This window comes from Lampetra fluviatilis, chromosome 3, assembly GCF_964198595.1.
Source record: "Lampetra fluviatilis chromosome 3, kcLamFluv1.1, whole genome shotgun sequence".
Lineage (NCBI taxonomy): Eukaryota > Metazoa > Chordata > Hyperoartia > Petromyzontiformes > Petromyzontidae > Lampetra > Lampetra fluviatilis.
Window position 1 is genome coordinate 3,324,490 of NC_136277.1, and position 18,846 is coordinate 3,343,335.

The window sequence follows — 18,846 nt, forward strand, 5'->3', positions numbered from 1 at the left end:
ACCTTCCCCTAACCATCGCCCCGGTGCCACACTGCCATGATCTCGCCATACCCTCTTTTTCGGAGAGAGAGAGCAGCCGTCTTCAGAAGAGAGCAGCAAGTCAGAGAGCGAGGAAGATGTTGTAAATCCAGATGACAATTTCAGAGGTGGAGCTGAGGAGAGAAACCCATACTACCCCTACCAAAAACACCTCAACAACTTGATCAGAGATCTTGGTCTCACCAAGTCCAATGCCGAGCTTTTGACGTCTAGGCTCAAGCAGTGGAACTTGTTGGATGAAAGTGTGCAAGTCGCAGATCAGAGGAAGCATTACAACCTTTTTGCAGCTTCTTCACCCGTCAAGATGGGCTCTGCTTCTGCCACAATGTGACCAGTCTGTTCGAGGCAATCTGAATCGCCTGTAACCAGAATGAGTAACGCCTCTTCATTGACAGCTCATCCAGGAGCCTCAAAGCCGTGCTGCTCCATAATGGTAACAAGTACCCGTCTCTTCTCCTGGCTCACTCGGTGCACCTCAAAGATAATTACAACAACATCAAGACCTTGCTGTACGCCTTGAAGTATGATGAGTATGGCTGGGAGGTCATCAGAGACTTCAAAATGATGGCATTCCTGATGGGTCTCCAAGGCGGTTTTACCAAGTTTCCCTGCTATCTTTGCCTTCGGGACAGCAGGGACACCAAGGCGCACTACCACAGGCGGGACTGGCCACAGCGGACCGAGTTCTGTGGGGAGGAACGTCAATTGGGAGCCACTGTTGGACCCTCGGAAGGTGCTGATGCCACCACTACACATCAAATTGGGCCTCATGAAACAATTTGTCAGAGCTGTAGATAAGGAGTCAGCAGACTTCAAGTACCTTCAAGACTTCTTCCCTAAGCTGTCTAAGACAAAGGTCAAAGCTGGTGTCTTCGTCGGACCACCGATAAAGAAGATCCTGGAGTGCAATGAATTCCCAAAAAGCTCACGAGTAAGGAGAAAGCGGTTTGGAACAGCTTTGTCGTAGTGGTTCGTGGCTTCCTGGGCAATCACAAGGTCGAAAACGATGTGGAGCTGGTTGAGACTCTGGTGAAGAACTACGGCACAATGGGCTGTAGGATGTCCCTCAAAGTCTATATCCTTGATGTTCATCTTGATAAATTCAAGGAGAAAATGGGAGCGTACTCGGAGGAGCAAGGCAAGCGCTTCCACTGGGATTTATTGGACTTTGAACGCCACTACCAAGGACAGTATAACTAGAACATGATGGGAGACTACATTTGGGGGCTGATTCGTGAAAGTGATTTACAGTATAATCGTAAATCTCGAAAAACTACTCGCTTCTAAATCTTTTGTAGTAATTTTTGTATTACTTTAGTTTAAATACATGTTAATTTTGATTCATATGTTGTTTTTTCTGACTTTATGTGAACGAAAAGACACAAATTCGCCCATATTCTCATTGAAAATAGGTAAATTTCAAAATATCAGTCCTGGTCACAAAAGCAAAGTTTTGGGGGAATAATAGCCATTTTGAATACTTTTTATGCATTAGCAATTACAAAATAACACTTACTTCCCAGGAACAAAAATTGTGTTACATAGTGTAATTCGTCCTATGCTGTATAGTTTACTCTGATTTCCTCCCGATGCTCCTTCATCTTGACCTGTTCTTCGTTATTTTCCTCACCTCACAATTTCTTCACTTCTCTAGCCCTATCTATGGCGTCTTTGATTTGAACACTTATCTTTCTTCCTTACATTAAGACATATGACTTCTGCTGCAGCTCTGTAATGCCTTTCCAAAATGCCTCTGCTCTGGGCTCTGATTCCCCTCCTCCTATCAAGTTCGCAAGAACTACAACCCTGCCTTTAATGCATGCCTAAAATTGTTTTTGCACCTCGATGATATTTAGCTTTGCTGTGTCAAAGCTAGCAATATTGTTCTTTAGCTCGCTTGCTCCCTAACTTCACTCTTCTGCAGCAACTAGTTTGTTGTCTTACATGTTTTCTGCAGCCCTGTAAGCTCTGATCTTGAGACTGGGTGTCTTATAATGTAATCAGTTGCAGTCTTTCCATCGGCCGAATTCCATGTTAGCTTGCACGACTTCTTCCATTCAAACTGTGTGTTACTGATAACTAATCTATAGCTCCTACAGAGCTCAAGTAACCGTTCAATCATCAATCTCCTGTCCTATTCCATACCACCCTAGTACATTTCCCCACTTGTTATACTCGGCTCCTACCTGGACAATAATTTTTCAGGAGTATCTGGAATTTGTATTTTGAAAAAATAATGAAAAATAAAGGTCACAAAAATGTATCAATGCCATTTTAGTTTGTATTATCAAAGAATAACGATACACACAGTGCAGACTTTAAAATAAACATTTGGATTTTAAAAATATATTTCCTTTTCATCTGAAAAACTTAGGCTTTGGCTCTAATAAATAAACGCATTATACACTGTGTGGATAATTATGGTCAAATCATAAATTAGATAAATAACACTTCAGCCTTTCTGTCTATGGATGTCGTGAAACATAATTTTATTTTCACCTGGGGTCTGTTGTTCACTTAATGGACCCGAAGGTGTTGTTCTGTGGCTCTTGTCTATAATACCTGGAAACCTAGCAGCATTTGTAAAGGCCTGACTGTTCATGAGACTTTGAAAGTGGTTCAATGTTTGCAATGCTTACATTTTGTTGAAAAAAATTGGTCGGGAAGGCCAATTAGGATGATGGACTAAAATGTTACAGTATTTTATTTTACATGGAGAGACAGACGTATTCTATAGGGTGATGTGTCATCATGATGGGCTGAGAATTCCTATTCACTTACCTCCATAGAAGAACGTCGAGCAACTATCAAAATGCACCATATGTTGTGAAGTAGCTGTAATCATAGGCACCCTTACTTAGTGAAATAAGGTAAAAGGACTTAATCAGGAAACCTCTTTGCGCAGTCGTGTAAATAATCAGTAGTGTGTAAATGAGTAGAGAGGAGCAGTGTTTGTGTGGTAACTATAAGACTGTTAGTAACGATATAGCACTGACCTCATGCATACAAGGCAGTCATTTAACCAGTAACGTCACATCTAAATCTAGATTGAAAACTCATATATTTCGGAATGCTTATTTTGTTTAGTTTGTTGTCCTTCCCCCGCACCTCTGATTATCATGGTTGGTTGCATATGGTGTGAACGAAGTTCAACATAATACAAATTCCTCATATTCATATATTTACAATAGAAACACATTTGTTTCATAAAGCAGCTGGTACACCGCCTACATACTTATCCACGAAATAGCAACCATACATTGTTGGGATGTAATCATCCTTTAAAGAACTCCAGACGTCTGGAGAAAATCTGTGCTCATGAGAGGGGAACACTTATGTTCCAAAATAAGCCAACGTGGTAAAATCCAAAAACGCCATAACACGAAGACACACACACAAGTACAAGAGAAGACCACATTTAAGACCAAACTCATACTAATTATCAGAGCTCTCAAACTATAAAACCTATACATGTGGGTGGCGAACTCAGTATGGAGTAAGATCGTTTCAAAGAGGATGAATCCACTATACCTTACAGAGAAAGGCATGCAGCATGCTACAAAATCAAGTTAATTCTCACTGGAAGAAAAGACAGTAAAAAATATTATACCACTAAAACTTTCTTCCAAAATACTGTTTCTAAAATAGAAATAGGAACAAATTATCTTTCAAACTTTAAAATACATTTTTACAAGTTGGGGTAATGATCTAAGTGTGCAACTGTGTGCCCTGAAGAAAGACTTACAACATGAAGTCTTGCTCCCAGCATGGTTCGCTTCCTCGCACCGTCACTGTGGTGCTCTTCAAATTCTGTACCTTCAGTGTTACGTAAGTGTTGAACTTGTCTGCATACACATCACATCACAAAGCAAAAACACAACTTGAGTACATGTGACTGAAAAGCAGTCAAAATAGCTTTAATAATTCTTAGGTTTTTCGGTAAAGTCACGTAGGTAAAAAATTAAAATTAATAAAAGTAAAATAAAAATAAAATAAAAATCACGACGTTTCGGTGGCAACACAAGCTTCCGTCTTCACCTGAAGACCTGAAGACGGAAGCTTGTGTTGCTTCCGAAACGGGATTTTTAATTGATTTTTATTAATTTTAATTTTTTACCTACGTGACTTTACCGAAAAAAACCTAAGAATATGAATCCTTGCAATCACGAAAGCTTCAAATCTAGAATTAGCTTTAATAAGTACACTTACAAGGCTTGTGCACGCCACAAATGGACACATTGTACTTATACAGAAAAACCTAATGCCACATTTCATCATTACATAACTTGCACAAGACGCTACATCTGCTGATCACATATTGTCCTACAGAGACGGTTGCTGAAGTCAATCATTTTTATCTAAATATGTTTGCCAAAAGTCTGACAGAAAGAACACCCTGTCATCCATGAAATACTGTATTCATGGCTATGAAAGCATCTACAATTGTTTTTTAAGAGCATTGTATTTCTCTATGATGATGGACAGGAATAACTCTAATCATGCCTGTTTTTGCAGGCACAATTGTAGCTGACTTACTAGTGGTGCTCCTCACAACACAATGTGTTTTGCTTTTCATGCCAAAGTACTATGCCTAGTTTTATTATAAATGTCCCAAGGGCAGTATGTATTCTTTAATTGATCCACTATGGAACAACACAAATCAATACACTTTACCATGGATCATTAAGCGTTCATGTTAACAAAGTATGTAACAGTTCATGAATTAAAAACTGTACTTACACCCGTGATACATGCATCAAATTGTATACGTGTATTTGAGAATATATTTTAACATGTGAAAATTGTACGCAAATATTACATTTAAGCTCATTGGGTATCCTTCAAGACAGACACTACAAACGAGATACTACAAACCAGCCACATAAGATTTGACTTGCATCAACTAATGACAATTCATTACATCATAGCAGGGGTAAATCCTTACAGCTAATGTTTACAATATCCACAGGGTTATACATCAGTGGCAGATGATCCTTTTGGGTGGTGCTCTCCTGAATATTACCTTAAACATTTATTTATCTATTTATAACAATACGATTTTTTTTAAATTGTACATTGTTATAGGTTACAAAAAAGCATAACACAATTTTAAAGACATACAACTTTTTAAAATTCCTAATTTAAATAATTTTCTAATCTTTTCATTTTTATATAGAATCCGTTTGAATTGATTTTGTATTACCATAGGACACTCTCTTGTTGTGTCCTGGGTTAGATGGATACTCATTGGTCGATTAAATCCAATCTCCCCATTCAGAATCTTGTCCAGCAGGGACTGCTGCTGAATCGCCCCATTGTCAATCATAAGACTCCTTTCCATAGAGACAGTCCTTGGTGAATTGCTTATCCCTCTCTGCCACAGTACTTCCTGGAACCAAGCTATGGTGATGCAGGGTTTTTTTTCTTTCATAAAGCGTGTATATAGTATACAGGATTATCGTCATGTGTGTTTTGTAAAATATCGTAATTTTGTTGTTGCTTTTTTGTATTTCGTTTGCTGACAAAACATGTATAAAAGAAAAAGTTATAAATGATAATTAAATTTCGATTTAAAGCTTTCGTGACTGCAGGGATTCATCTTCTTGGTTCTTTCGGTAAAGTCACGTAGAAGGGAAGTAATAAAATAATAAAAATAAAACATAATAAAACAATTCTCACGACGTTTCGGCCACAGCGCAAGCAGCCGTCCTCAGGCCTGAGGACGGCTGCTTGCGTTGTGGCCGAAACGTCGTGAGAATTGTTTTATTATGTTTTATTTTTATTATTTTATTACTTCCCTTCTACGTGACTTTACCGAAAGAACCAAGAAGATGATAATTAAAGTTCTAAAATGGCTATTACCACTTAAAAGAGTCCTTTGTATCAATGTTTTCACGTGTTATAGCGATTATAAAGATTGTAAAGTCATAACCGTACGATGATTGATGAAATGCTTATGCTGAGTCTGATGTGACAGGAAAATGTGACAATAAAACCGATTTGTCATTTGAACCGAGTACTTCCTCACTTTGAGTAGCACGCCTCTTATCCGCATTGACATTATGCACGACTAGGGATATTCGCAGTCTGAATCGATCTGGAGAAACTTCTTGGGTAATTTTTTTCACCGATTCATGTTCATCCATCGGTAAGAAGAATTACCCAGAAATGGCCATGGACGTTAACTTACCGATGACTAAATCACCCATAATGGTTTCCTGGAAGTGCTGCACGCCTCCAATTATCCGTGAGCATTAAAAAACAGAAAATGGTGGAAAATTCCTCCTATCAGCCATGTTTATCTGTACACTATTACATCAATATGAAATGGTCTACTCTGCAAATTTCATGAGGGTATCAGATTACAGTCCTTAAAACGTCACTTTTAAACAAACAGCTCGCATTGGTAATTCCCAGTAGAAATGATGTGCAACTGTTTAAATTAAGCACTCAAAATTTGTTATAAATAATGAAAATGTGATGTTTGTGGTGATAATCTCCATATTAAATGAGTGGAATCATGTGATAGATGTAGCTGTATGACACCAGAGTCCCAAAACCCCGCCACCACGAGGTGACTTCAAATAGACCTCAGGGCACTGGCGGAGCCAGTGGGGGGGGGGGGGTAGGGTGGCACGTGCCCCCCCAATGATCCGATCTGAATCCCTAATTTCGATCAGATCATTGGGGTTTATTAATAATAAATCGGTATTTTGCGACACCCACTGCCACTGTGTAACATATTATTTTGTGCCAGGGACTCTATGAGATGATCGGATAATAGTCTGAGTCCATAATTGGCAATAAGTAACGACAAGGCAGTTATAAGTGACTCAGAATTGTGCGCAGTTGCGTATACAGTACACGACTTCCCTGAAGGCATTCACCTTCAGCGAGCGCGATGCCGATCACACAACGCGGTTCGAATTCGACCCTCTATCGATGGCTAACCATCGCCGCACACGCATCAAATAAAAAGCAAGGGACAAGTCCTTACTTACTAACAACTCCTATCATTTTTCATTGCTGGAGGGGTTGCCCCCCCTACCTGAAAATCCTGGCTCCGCCATTGCCTCAGGGGAGTTGGGACTTCCTCTGCCAAGGGTGAAACTCAGGTTGAAGGTGGCAGTCACACGCACTGATGTTGGACAGAAACTTGGCGGCAGGACGAATGCCATAGATGCCAAACGGATGTCAATTCCATATGCACGCACACACACACCTCACCACCACGAAAATGGTCTCGACCCCTACAACTGGCTTGGTCATTTCTTTACCTCCGATAACAGAGTTGGCCTCAGAGATTCTCACTCAGCTTTTTTTGTAGTGTATCGTAATTGGATGCGTGTAAAGAAAAATGCAGAAGACAGCTGAACAAATAAAAACAAAAGCCTGAGGTTGCTATAAGAGCCAATCCTAATGCTCGGGCCTACCCAGGTTACTCAAGGAGGGGAGATAGATTGGGACCCCATACTGTCTGTCACTCTGCTCAAATTATCGAGATAACGTGGGCAGGCACGGGAGAAGGGCAACAAGCTGGCAGCAAGGGTAAACGGAACGTGTATGCTTGAGTTTCCCAGAACTATGGAAAAGTACTTTTGTGATGGACTAAACCACTTTAACAGCAACCCAGATGTTAAAATGTGATATTAACATGGTGTTAATCGTAACTCTGGGGGGGGGGAAACGGTAGAACTTGCAGAGTTTTGACAGTGATACCAACAAGGGTAATAAGGGTAGCATAGTTCATAAATATAATAAATATATATAATATATAAATAGTATTTAGTTTAAGTGTATAAACCGCCCTGTATAGTGGGATAATTCTGGTAAACTCACGTTAATAACAGCAAAGTAAATTAGCTAAATTACCATTAAGCATTTAGTAACAGTAATACTATAGTATGAGGTAAACCAAAGCCCCAGTGATGACATTAAATACAATATGTTATAAAATAGCGGTGTTACTGTTATTAAATATAATGGTGAAAAACGTGAAAGCATCATGTAATGTACGGGAAAGACTGTGAATAAGGGCTGACATCACCACGAGGCATAGGCACTATGGGAGGGGGTCCTGGAAGGTGCGGGAGGTGCTCACAGGTTCTGGGGCCGCCTACCACAGATGTGGCTACCCCAGCAGCCACGCAGGCTCTTGCCTGTGCGCACTGACGACAGATGCCTTTACGTGGCAATTCATGCTACGTGCAATTCAGCGTGGTTCTCAGCCAGTCTCAGTCAGCAGTTTCTCCCCGACCTTTACCTGTGGAGACGTGGACACTGAAGGGAGCGTTGGAAAGAGGTGTTTGCCTTACGGTGATTTTGTGTTGTTAAAAGAATTAGAGGTTGTGAAAGATGTATCGGGTTTGCACGTCTACAGTGCGGTATTGTACTCACTACAAAGAATTAAGAGAGTGAGAGAGGGGTTGTGTGGGAATGTGTATGCATGTTGAACTTCTTTTGCACCGTACATAGCCAACAACACTTATCGGACGTACCAAATCTGGCCACCAATGCAGGGCCTTCGGTAACCGAATGCTCGTTGGTTGAATGCAGTCGGTGTGTGACTGACTTTTGTGGTTATTTATGGTGGTTGTGGGTTTTTATGGGTTAGCAGCAGGTTTACAGCGTAGTGCAGATAGGGTCGCATGCCATCTCTGAATTTTATTGTGTCAGAGCATGATTGTTAGGTCTATTTCAGACAAATTTGGCTGGATTTCATTGGAAAATTACAAGTAAACGTGCTAAACCGTGTCAAGCATCGTCTTTTATTTGTCTGGGGCAACTGACTGAATCGGGATCGTTATTTATCCTGGAAGAATCTGATGAGCTGTGAGGCTCTGTTTGACAGATGGGTGTGCAGGCTGGGTGAGAATGTGCCTGACTCTTTGGTTCTTTCGGTAAAGTCACGTAGGTAGAAATAAAATAAAATAAATCACGACGTTTCGATAGCAAGACAAGCCATCGCCTTCAGGTGAAAATCGCGATAGCCGCGATGTCTGCTGCGAGCAACACGATGTCTGCAGCAGACATCTTGTCTTGCTATCGAAACGTCGTGATTTATTTTGTTTTATTTCTACCTACGTGACTTAAACCGAAAAAACAAAAGAGTATGGATCCCTGCAGTCACGAAAGCTTCAAATCAAGATTAGTGTGCCTGAGTTCGAGTGCTAAACCACTGATCATGTGGGGAAACCAACGGTGTAATTTCTCAGTACAATATGGCCACGATATTTTAGGAGCACAGTCTATTGTCTATTGTCTTAGGTAAAGCACAGATTAAAGGAAACTTAAAATGGAAACAAGGACTCGTGCTTTATTAGTTTCATTGGTGGGAAGTGCAGAATTCAGCAGGTACGAGCAGGTAGCTTTTTAAACCCAGACTGATCGAGTGAGTATGCTGTCAGTTTAACGCGAGTATGCTGTGCCTGAAATTGTCTACTATGGCCAATATTCGTGCTGCACCAGACTAATACGACGAAATAAGGACTTTTGGGGAAGCACTTGTGACAAGATACGAAGATCGTATGTTGAATGCGTTGGTGTGCAACAATCTCTTTGTCAACCGCGGGGGATAGGTTCCTGAAAACCCCCGTGGTTGGCTTATGGAATATAGGGGGTTGGGTTCCTCGCCCGTGGTTAAAACTCTCATCGACGCCTCACTACGCATCATACACATTAAGTAAACTCGAGAAATATGTACAATACTGTATAACTAAAATACCTTTAATTACCTTTAGTATTGATAGTGAAGTCCAGATAACGTTGACGATGACAATGGTGATGTTATGGTAGGGGGGGGGGACTCACTCACAGCCATGTCGCCGTCCTACTGACCCCGCACTCTCTCTCGTTAGGCAAAACCCTTTCCTTGCCCTCTTCACATTACGCTCACAGCGACCACGAGCTCGACGCTTAGGGGCCATGAGTAAGGTCACAAATAGGTGGTATTGTACTGCAGAGTACACTGTCACTTGGTACGAATTACAGCACTGCGCTTTGACGACTGCTGCACAACACAGGACGGCGACGAGGACAAGTCGCGTGCGCGGGGCACGCGTGGGGGGGTACTACGCTCTTGATGCGCCCGTGGTGGCAGATGCTTGAACATGGCTGGAAATTAGAAATCACGGGTAGCGGAAACCCATACCGAGGTTACGCGATACTGTATACAGGTGACTCGCAACTTACGACAAGCTCGACTTGCGACCCCTTGCTTTAATGACCTTTCTTATAGTACGACCCCCACAGTAACGACCGAAACTCGTACCTACGACCCCCTAACAACTGCTACCGACCACGAAGTCAATTGGCGACGAACATGTCATGCGCACACTCGTGCTGCTTTGCACTTCCACCGTATGCGTGTGTAGAGTATAGCCCGACAGTTTTTCGTCTTTCGCTATGTCTGAGAAGAGGAAATGTGATGCACATTCAGAAAAGTACTTAACATTTTTTTTAAAATATGCTTGTTTTTACTTAATAAACGTTTGCAAAAGTTATGTTAAGTTACAATAAATGTTTGTTACGGCTGTTTTCATTTATTTTCGTGGTCAATTTTGGTATTTTCATGGCATTTAATGGGCTTCCAGGAACGGATCCTAATGTATAACATTGCGCCAATGGGAAACGAGGCTTCGACTTACGACGGTTCGACTTGTGACCATCGTCCAGGAACCAATTAGACCGTAGGTGCGGGCGTCGCCTGTACTGTGGTTGGCACAATGGTACACGTCATATCATGCATGGATAATCGAAAACCGTGGATGGCAAAACTGTGGGAAGCGAGGGATTGCTTTATTTGTTTTTGTACTCTGAACAACGCAAGTTTACCTGCACATATATGAACCAGTGCTCACGTTTCAAAAACATGCATACCAGCTTCTAGATTGAATTGCTGTTTGATCTGATCCAACAGTCTCTAGTTAAACCTGTTCTGATCTGTGAGGGTGGAGTGGTGGATTGAAGAGCCTTTGTCTTCTCCGGTTAGCCCCTAGAGTTCAAGGCGAAGTTGATTGTAGCCCCTTCTAACTGGTTAGTTGTTATGCCCTCATTTGGTTTTCTTGGATGTCTTATAAATTCCATGAGGCTCCTCGTGGTTTACTTGAGTGGCTTAAATCTTGGGGCAGCTACTCGTGAACGTTATTCCATCCTTCTGTATTTGATTATAGTTTTCTTTGTTTTTTGTGCATGTCGTAATTTATTCCATTTTCTTTTAGTTTACTCCAATATGCATTTATTCAACTTGAGTATAGCTGTTTGCAGATGCAATTTTAATGTGCTTTACTAGATTTTGTTTAACTTAATTTGATTTCACTTAAATTTAAATTTGTTTCAGTCATATTCCAGGCACTTGTCAACCTCAGGAGTTTGAGATTCTGTCTCTAGCCATTAAAATGTTTTTGAACACGTGAAATGTGGTAATTATGGACAAGATTTAGGCTCGTATTAGGGCTGAATCAAATCTTCGGGACCTTCTATGGACTTCCTCATATTATATATCCTCCAGAAAAGAGTACGGTTTTAATATCGATATTCATCTCATCTGTGGGACACAGCATATGAGATCAGAGTTGCAATTCTATCTCATCCTTACTAAAAAAAAATGTTCCTGGACCCATCTTCTTATCTACAAAAAGGCAGAGAATAGGAAGAGCCAATCCTAAGATAATAGAGAGAGTCATGAATATGAAGTCTGTGGTTAGGAGGCCTTTCACTAAATATTATGAATACAAAAATACATACATCATACACAAAAATACACAAAACTAAATCATACACATCTTCTACACAACACACAACATTTCCATATTATTCTCTGAGATGGGCACTGAGTGCCCATTTTAAAAGCCTTCTCTGCACAGAGTATCCATATCCTGCAGGGAATTGCTAATTTAAAGAATAAGAAAAGTTCTGCCAGCACTGATAAATCCCCCCGCCCCCTAACATCCATACTATCCTTCTGCTGCTGATTGATGATGATGGTACCACTGATGTGTGTAATTGCTGGACTGTGTCCTGTTGAGCTTGGGCACGATCTCCCATGAGCCGTAGCCTCACTCTCCTGGTGTGCAATTGCACAGCATTTTCACTGCGTGGAGTGAGGACAATCACTATAAATATGCCACGAGATCAGTTAATGTACTAGAGTAAGGTGGATTGTAGTATTGTAGGACCATGGCAGATTGTGACGGTGTGAGGATACCTTAATGCAGCAGTACATAGGCAATATCTTCTGCTGCTGCTTATGATACAGATATTGATAATGATTGGAATGGTGGTAATGATGGTGGTGATAATGCTGATAGTGATGCTAATCTCTGACCTGCACGTCCTCGGTCTCCAGCTGTGCATGAGCGCAGATGTTGGATTGAACAGTGGGATAAAGAAAATGTGCCGAAGATAACCATTATAGAGATGGAGCGATGAGATTATGAAATCTAAGAATAGGTTTTACCCTTTCTGGCAATAAAATATGTGTTTAGATGTTCAAAGACAATGCATACATTATCAGAGCATGTTTGTTTGCATGTTTTTCCACAAGTATGTGTGGTTTAATGCAGACGTGATGCCGTGCAAAAGGCATCTATTTGGTGTTTGAACATCTTATCAACTGTTTTTTTGCCAGAAAGGGTAAAACCTATTATTATTTTTCATATTTTTTATATTGGCAAATAGGTCCCATAGATATAGCTGCTCGACCCGAGCTGTAAAAGCTCTGCTAGTTGCATTTTCTTAGCACTGTTTGCCTTTTGGCGTTATCTGGTCTAACACCGGTGGTGAGACAAGAAGGCTGTCTCTGGTGTAGGCCAATCAGTTTCAAATAAAATGCATATAGTATCAGAGCATGTCTCTTTGCATGTTTTGCCATACGTGTGTTTGGTGTGTGAGTATTAACCAAATCAACTGAACCGGCACTTGGAAATTGTTCACAAAGAACAAGCGGGGAAGGCCAAGTCATATTGTTAGTGCAAAAAGAGGAGTTGTCGTGTTAGGAGGTGCATTTTAAAAAGGGACTGTGTGGCTCCGAGCAAGCTCAAAGAGCATATTTTTTAGGTGAGCTACCGGAATGTTCAGCCTAAAAGTCCCAAACAATCGCAGAAAGTTTGATTTTACCCACTGAAATTGACACTGTGAAAATAATGTCTAGGGAAGTGGAAACATATCAATTGAAAAATATCACACCGTCAAATAACACTGTAAAATAAATAATAAGGTTATAGCATGTGATCAGGAACAAACACTGTTTCAACACCTGTCAAGCACCACTGCTTATGCTCTTCAAATTAACATGGCACACACATTGGCTTTTGTGTGTTACATTTGGGAGGATGCTATACTTAAGGACATTCTGTTTCGTCTTACACTCCCCAAACACGAAACCACTCAATGAATCTTCAGTGTGGTGTGTGGCTACATAGAAGGCAAAACGATTCCTTGGATTGTCACGATTGGCTAATGTCAGATGGTGCTGCATCTATGGCAGGACACAAACCAGAACTGTGCACGAACTGGCAGCTAAATAACTCAGTGCAGAACGAGGTGATTGTGAACTACTTTAAACCCTATCCACTACGTGCACATCTGTTTGCAAAACTATGTAAAGACATGGGGTATGATCATATGTTGTTGTTTCACACCGAGGCTCGCTGGTTGTGTTGTGTTAAAATTAGGTTAATTGAAAAATAGTTTAGGAAGAGCTGTTACACTGTTATACATACAAGCTGATGCTGTTAAGACACTGCGTTTAATTTAATTTACAAAATGTACAATTCCAAATATCCACACCATTCTACGGTTGCAAACAATCCCCTATATTTGCAAACATAAAGAACATATATAAACTACGTGAAAAAACCTCAACGCATTTGTGAATAACAACAGTTTATATGTAGGAAAGTTACATGATTACAGATCCATGCACGAGTAACACTGCTGACTACAAAGTGTAATAATGAATGCAATTTATTAGGTGTATGTTACTGGCATTTTACACATTTGTAACCCATACCCCAGAATAAAACCAATCAAATAAATAAATTTAACATGTAGGCTTTCGCGACCAATATCATCCATAAGAGGTTTTTTGGGGGGTTAGATTGCGTAAATATATAAATGTGTCGTTAAACCCACCACCACCCGACACAACCAACTAGTAAGGGTTGTCACATAAACAGAACATGCCAATTCTAGATTTGAAGCTTTCGTGACTGCAAGGATTCATACTCTTAGTTCTTTCGGTAAAGTCACGTAGGTAAAAATGAAATTAAAATTAATAAAAAAAATAATAATAAAATCACGACGTTTCGGAGGCAACACAAGTCTCCGTCATCAGGTGGGACCGTCACAGCCAGATTTGCTGTAAATCTGGCTGTGACGGTCCCTCGAAACGTCGTGATTTTATTATTTTATTTTTATTAATTTTAATTTCATTTTTTACCTACGTGACTTTACCTAAAGAACTAAGAGAACATGCAAATTCGTCACTAGTGTAGTGACGTAAATGGAGTCATTATAGCGTGGAACTGTGCGTCTTGGGCCTCTCTCTGGCACCAGAATGAGTATGGCATGGAAGCAGGCCCTAGAGGGCATGGCTCTGGTGACGGTCAGAGAGAGGGCAAGTAGGAACGTGACAGTCTGGATGAACCCGAGAGGGCACGTGACCGGGACAGGGTAGCGAGGGGGCCCAAAGGGTGGCTTGAGTGACACGTGATGCTCGGTCGAGAACCTTCTGGTAAGATCCAGAAGGGGGCGTGGCCGAAGGCGGGGCGAGGCGACGCTCGGGAGCTTAAAAGGGAGGTCCCGAGAGCAATCGCGGCTGTCTGCTGGAATGGAACCCGTCGGTGCTATGTCTCTTAGATCCTCGATCTTCGGTCATCACGTTCGGCATCATGGGTCAGGCAGTGTGTTGGCTCACTGACCCAGTTCTGTAGTTACCCCGTCGTGGTATAGTTAACCGTTGTTACGTTATATCGTTACCCTGTTGGGGTTATTTAATAAACGTGTTGCCTCCAAGTTCAAGTGTGTGCCCCCGGAGAACCCACTTCACTAGTACAGCAGAACGGTGTGTTGGAGACCCAAGCCACAACATTTACAATCTGAGTACAAATAAAACATGACTCAAGAGTTATTGAGCTTGTTCCCCGACAGACAACGTCCCTTGTCTTAATTATGTTATCCGTAACAATTGCTGCCACCCCACCTCCACCCCACATAGTTGGAGATAGTGGAAGTGCATGCCAAAGCACAAATAGCAATATTGTTGTGACTATCTTGACATTTTATTCAAGGGTTGACTCACTGACCTGCTGGTCCTTGAAGTTTTGCTTTCTTAACTGCAAGAGAAACAAACAAGATAGAATTCATGTAAATATTTGAAGCACATATTCCGAAGATATCACGACAAACAGCATTTAAAAACGCACGTATATGTTACAAGAAATTAATTTACTTATGCTTTATGAAAATAAACTTCAGAAATGTGAACAATATTCTTTGAAGGCCTGTGTTATTGACATAATTAGTGTTCAAAGGGATGGACTTGAAGTGGATTTGGCAAATATCCATCCAAGCTCCCTTAAATACATTTAACGTAACATGGCCATTATGAACATACACCGCTCCCAAATTATTTCTTGAATATATATTCATCTATCTCTCTAATTACACGATTGACTGGCACAAATGGAATGTCAGTGCTGACATGATTTAAATAGGTACTTTTAAACATTTAATATAGCATTGTCATTTTACGTACACTGCACAATCATGCAATCTTCAGCTATATCACATGTGAATTAGCACAAACCATTATGATAACGCTTGCATATGTACATCAGTTCGTAGAGAACGCATATATCCAATACAGGACTATGTATGGATAAACCATTAAATGTTATACGTGTTCATCATTTTTTTAATGTCCACACTTTGGAAGCATGTGAAATTTACATTGAAAGATTAGGTGGTTTATGAAAAAAAATGCAAATATCTTCGTACAATCGTAACGTTGACTAACAACAACGCAAACTGAAACACTGATATGTTATTTATTCTCTTGTTCTTAACAATGTAATTGCCAAATATACATTGTAGGTGACTTTTTATGTCTCCTTTAGAAAAAACAAGATCATGCAATATGGCCAACCTGATAGTTATATGAATATTGAGACGTGCAAAGCAACGTTTGCTCAGAAATTTGTTTCAACCGCTTGACAGTTTGTCTGCATATAAATACTTGCCGACTACTGTAGAACATTCTTTCTAATCAAAGTCATCATTATAATATAAAATATTCTGTTGAAACGTGTATTAAATTGATACACGTTGTCAACAATCTTCCATAAATGTACAAAATCAGTAGCACTACACTAGTTGGTGGCTATTAATATTCTGAAAATGTGAACGTTTATTTACTTTTATTGACATATTTCTGACAATTCATTAGGTAAAACATCTTAGGTAAGTGTTGTAAAAAAATACCATCACCTTTATTCAACACGCCTTCTGAAACAATTTCCCATGCAATCTTCCACGTCTCATTTACAGGATCCAGTAAGTTTACTCATCTAAGTAATGCTCGAAAATATCAGTTATTTAATGAGTGAATTCCACCCTAATAAAGAGTGTTCTTTGCTCTAAATTGTAGAAACTCCCCCTCATGGCGACTTTGGTGGAAAGTGGTAAGACCACAGTACCACAGAGCTATCAGTTAAAATTCCAAGCATTTTTACATGCATGTATATGGAATACTGCATTTTTTAAAACAATGTTCGCTTGAAATTGGCTTTCATACAACATTGTGATATAGTCTAATTTAAGTTAGGCCTAGTAGCATAATTTGAGATTTGATATCATTGTTTCCAGATATGGGGGTTTCATGAGCCTTAAGTTGCTGTCGTGTTCATACAGGAGTAAATGGAGGCATGTTCTGTGTGTGGTCATGGCATCAGAAGCAATGGCTGATTACATGAATCAGAAGCATACCATGCTCGAGGGTATACAGGCAAAGAATATATTTCTTATTTGAAATATTAGTGTTAAAAGTGTTCATTTCATTTGGAATGGGTCACTACCGTACATAAGAGCCTTGTAGATGTGTACTATAATTTATGAGAACTATTTGGCAGAAACGCGGATTTTCGTGCACACAGACACTATATACAAATAACATTCTAAAAGTGATGCATTCCTATGCGGATTTTTTTTCAAAATAACTAGGATGATTGAAATGTACACATTTGGGTGTTGTCAGTTGTAGTTTTTTATGATTTAGTTCATGGGATGTATTGCAGAGCACGTGACAGTGTCAACGCATAAAAGGAAGTCACGCGTTAACTCTAAGTCTTTATTTTTCATGGAGCTCCCTTTATGGTTCTTGGGGTTACATTAATACACTTTGTCTCACAAATTAAAAAATTGTTTCTAATAGCCAGATCAGTACCCCTGCGTTTATTTGATTTTCTATTAACAAAGCAATAAGCGCATATCGCTAAACACAGTTGGCAGAATCCAGCACGGGTCTGACGAGACCAATACTTGGTCCAGCTATACCTCAGAACTTTAAATTATGATTACGACTTTAATTTAAATTACATTATATTTCATATTCCATTTGATAAATGGCATACACTCCAGCACACGCGAACAAAAATGTCCAAAATACACATTTTACACGCACACGAATGATAAGACAGTCTCAATGTAAAAAATGCGAAGTAAAATTTTCACAAAGCAGTCTCACATCAAACAGCACAGTCATGCGGAACACCGGGCGTGAACGCGGCTATTAATACCCAACTACAACAACCATTAAGGACCCCGTGCACTGGTTTCAACATGAACACAGGAGATCATGCCATCGTGGAGTCTTCTTCCGTAGGCACGAATATGTACTTCGTTGTAATTCACTCTAGCTAAAACGCACTGCCAGGCACGTTACCGAGCCTAGGAAAAAGTCATTTGCAAATGTCTTGTGATACACGGAACGCTTGACATATACACAGGCCATAAGTGAATACAAATACAGTCGTGTTCTAGCGAAACGGTCCGCACGCCGCCAGCCGTGCCCATGCCACGATAAGTCAACAGAGGCATCACAGTGGCTCTAGGAGGCGGATAAACAGCAGCAGGAGCTGTGAGCGAACGGAGAGAAGCACCATCATCATAATCTTCTTCATCGTGTCGACGTGGGACCTTAAGCACGAGAGTGAGGCTTGCTACTGGACGCACCACGGCGCTGTCCAAGGTGCTGAAATCGCCGCAGCCGGATCGCGAAGAAGCCGCTCCGGCCGCCCGCGTTGCTCACCTTTCACGCAGAGCAGAGACATTGTCTCCGGGCGCGGCGCTCACGGTCACTGCGTTGCCCGTCGCCGCCGCCGCCGCGCTCACTGCTTGCTCCCAGCCCAGCAGCAACGCGGAGAATCATAGCTCCGCGGCAACTTCGCAGTGAACTCGAGCCAAAGGAAACGCCATTTTGCTGCCAGTGTGAATGGGGGGGGGTCGAGGAAAAAAAAATCTCTGTATGGTATTGACGTCATACAGCGTGCAGCAGGGGTGGAACCCTGAGAGGTTACCATAGTTTCCAGCAGCCCTCCCACCGACACCCAGCCCCCACCACCGCTGCTGCACGACCTCATTGGCGGCGACGGCTTGTGGGTGGGTGTGAAAGCTTGCGTTGTAATGTGGGCGAACGAGAGTGGGCAGGTGAGACATTTGAGTAAAAATAAATATCTCCTTCGTAAAACTCTGGAAGGTGAGCATCTAAAAATAGGAGGAGCGTGCGACATGCCGTTCGACGTTGGTCCG

At 41.0% G+C, this 18,846-nt stretch overlaps 1 protein-coding gene across 7 annotated transcripts in view; it reads right to left on the bottom strand.

Annotated features, from left to right (window-relative positions):
* Positions 1-18,547, bottom strand: part of LOC144951455 (protein unc-13 homolog B-like) — a 250,122-nt gene extending 231,575 nt beyond the window's left edge. For all 7 annotated transcript variants that reach the window (XM_078881764.1, XM_078881780.1, XM_078881772.1 and 4 more), the window contains exons 1-3: positions 18,347-18,547; positions 15,345-15,374; positions 3,785-3,884 (exon numbers count right to left, since the gene is read on the bottom strand). In XM_078881764.1, the coding sequence (XP_078737890.1) occupies positions 3,785-3,884; positions 15,345-15,374; positions 18,347-18,368 (152 nt within the window). In that variant the 5' untranslated portion in view covers positions 18,369-18,547. The remainder of the gene's footprint in view (positions 1-3,784; positions 3,885-15,344; positions 15,375-18,346) is intronic.
* Positions 18,548-18,846: the final 299 nt, after the last annotated feature.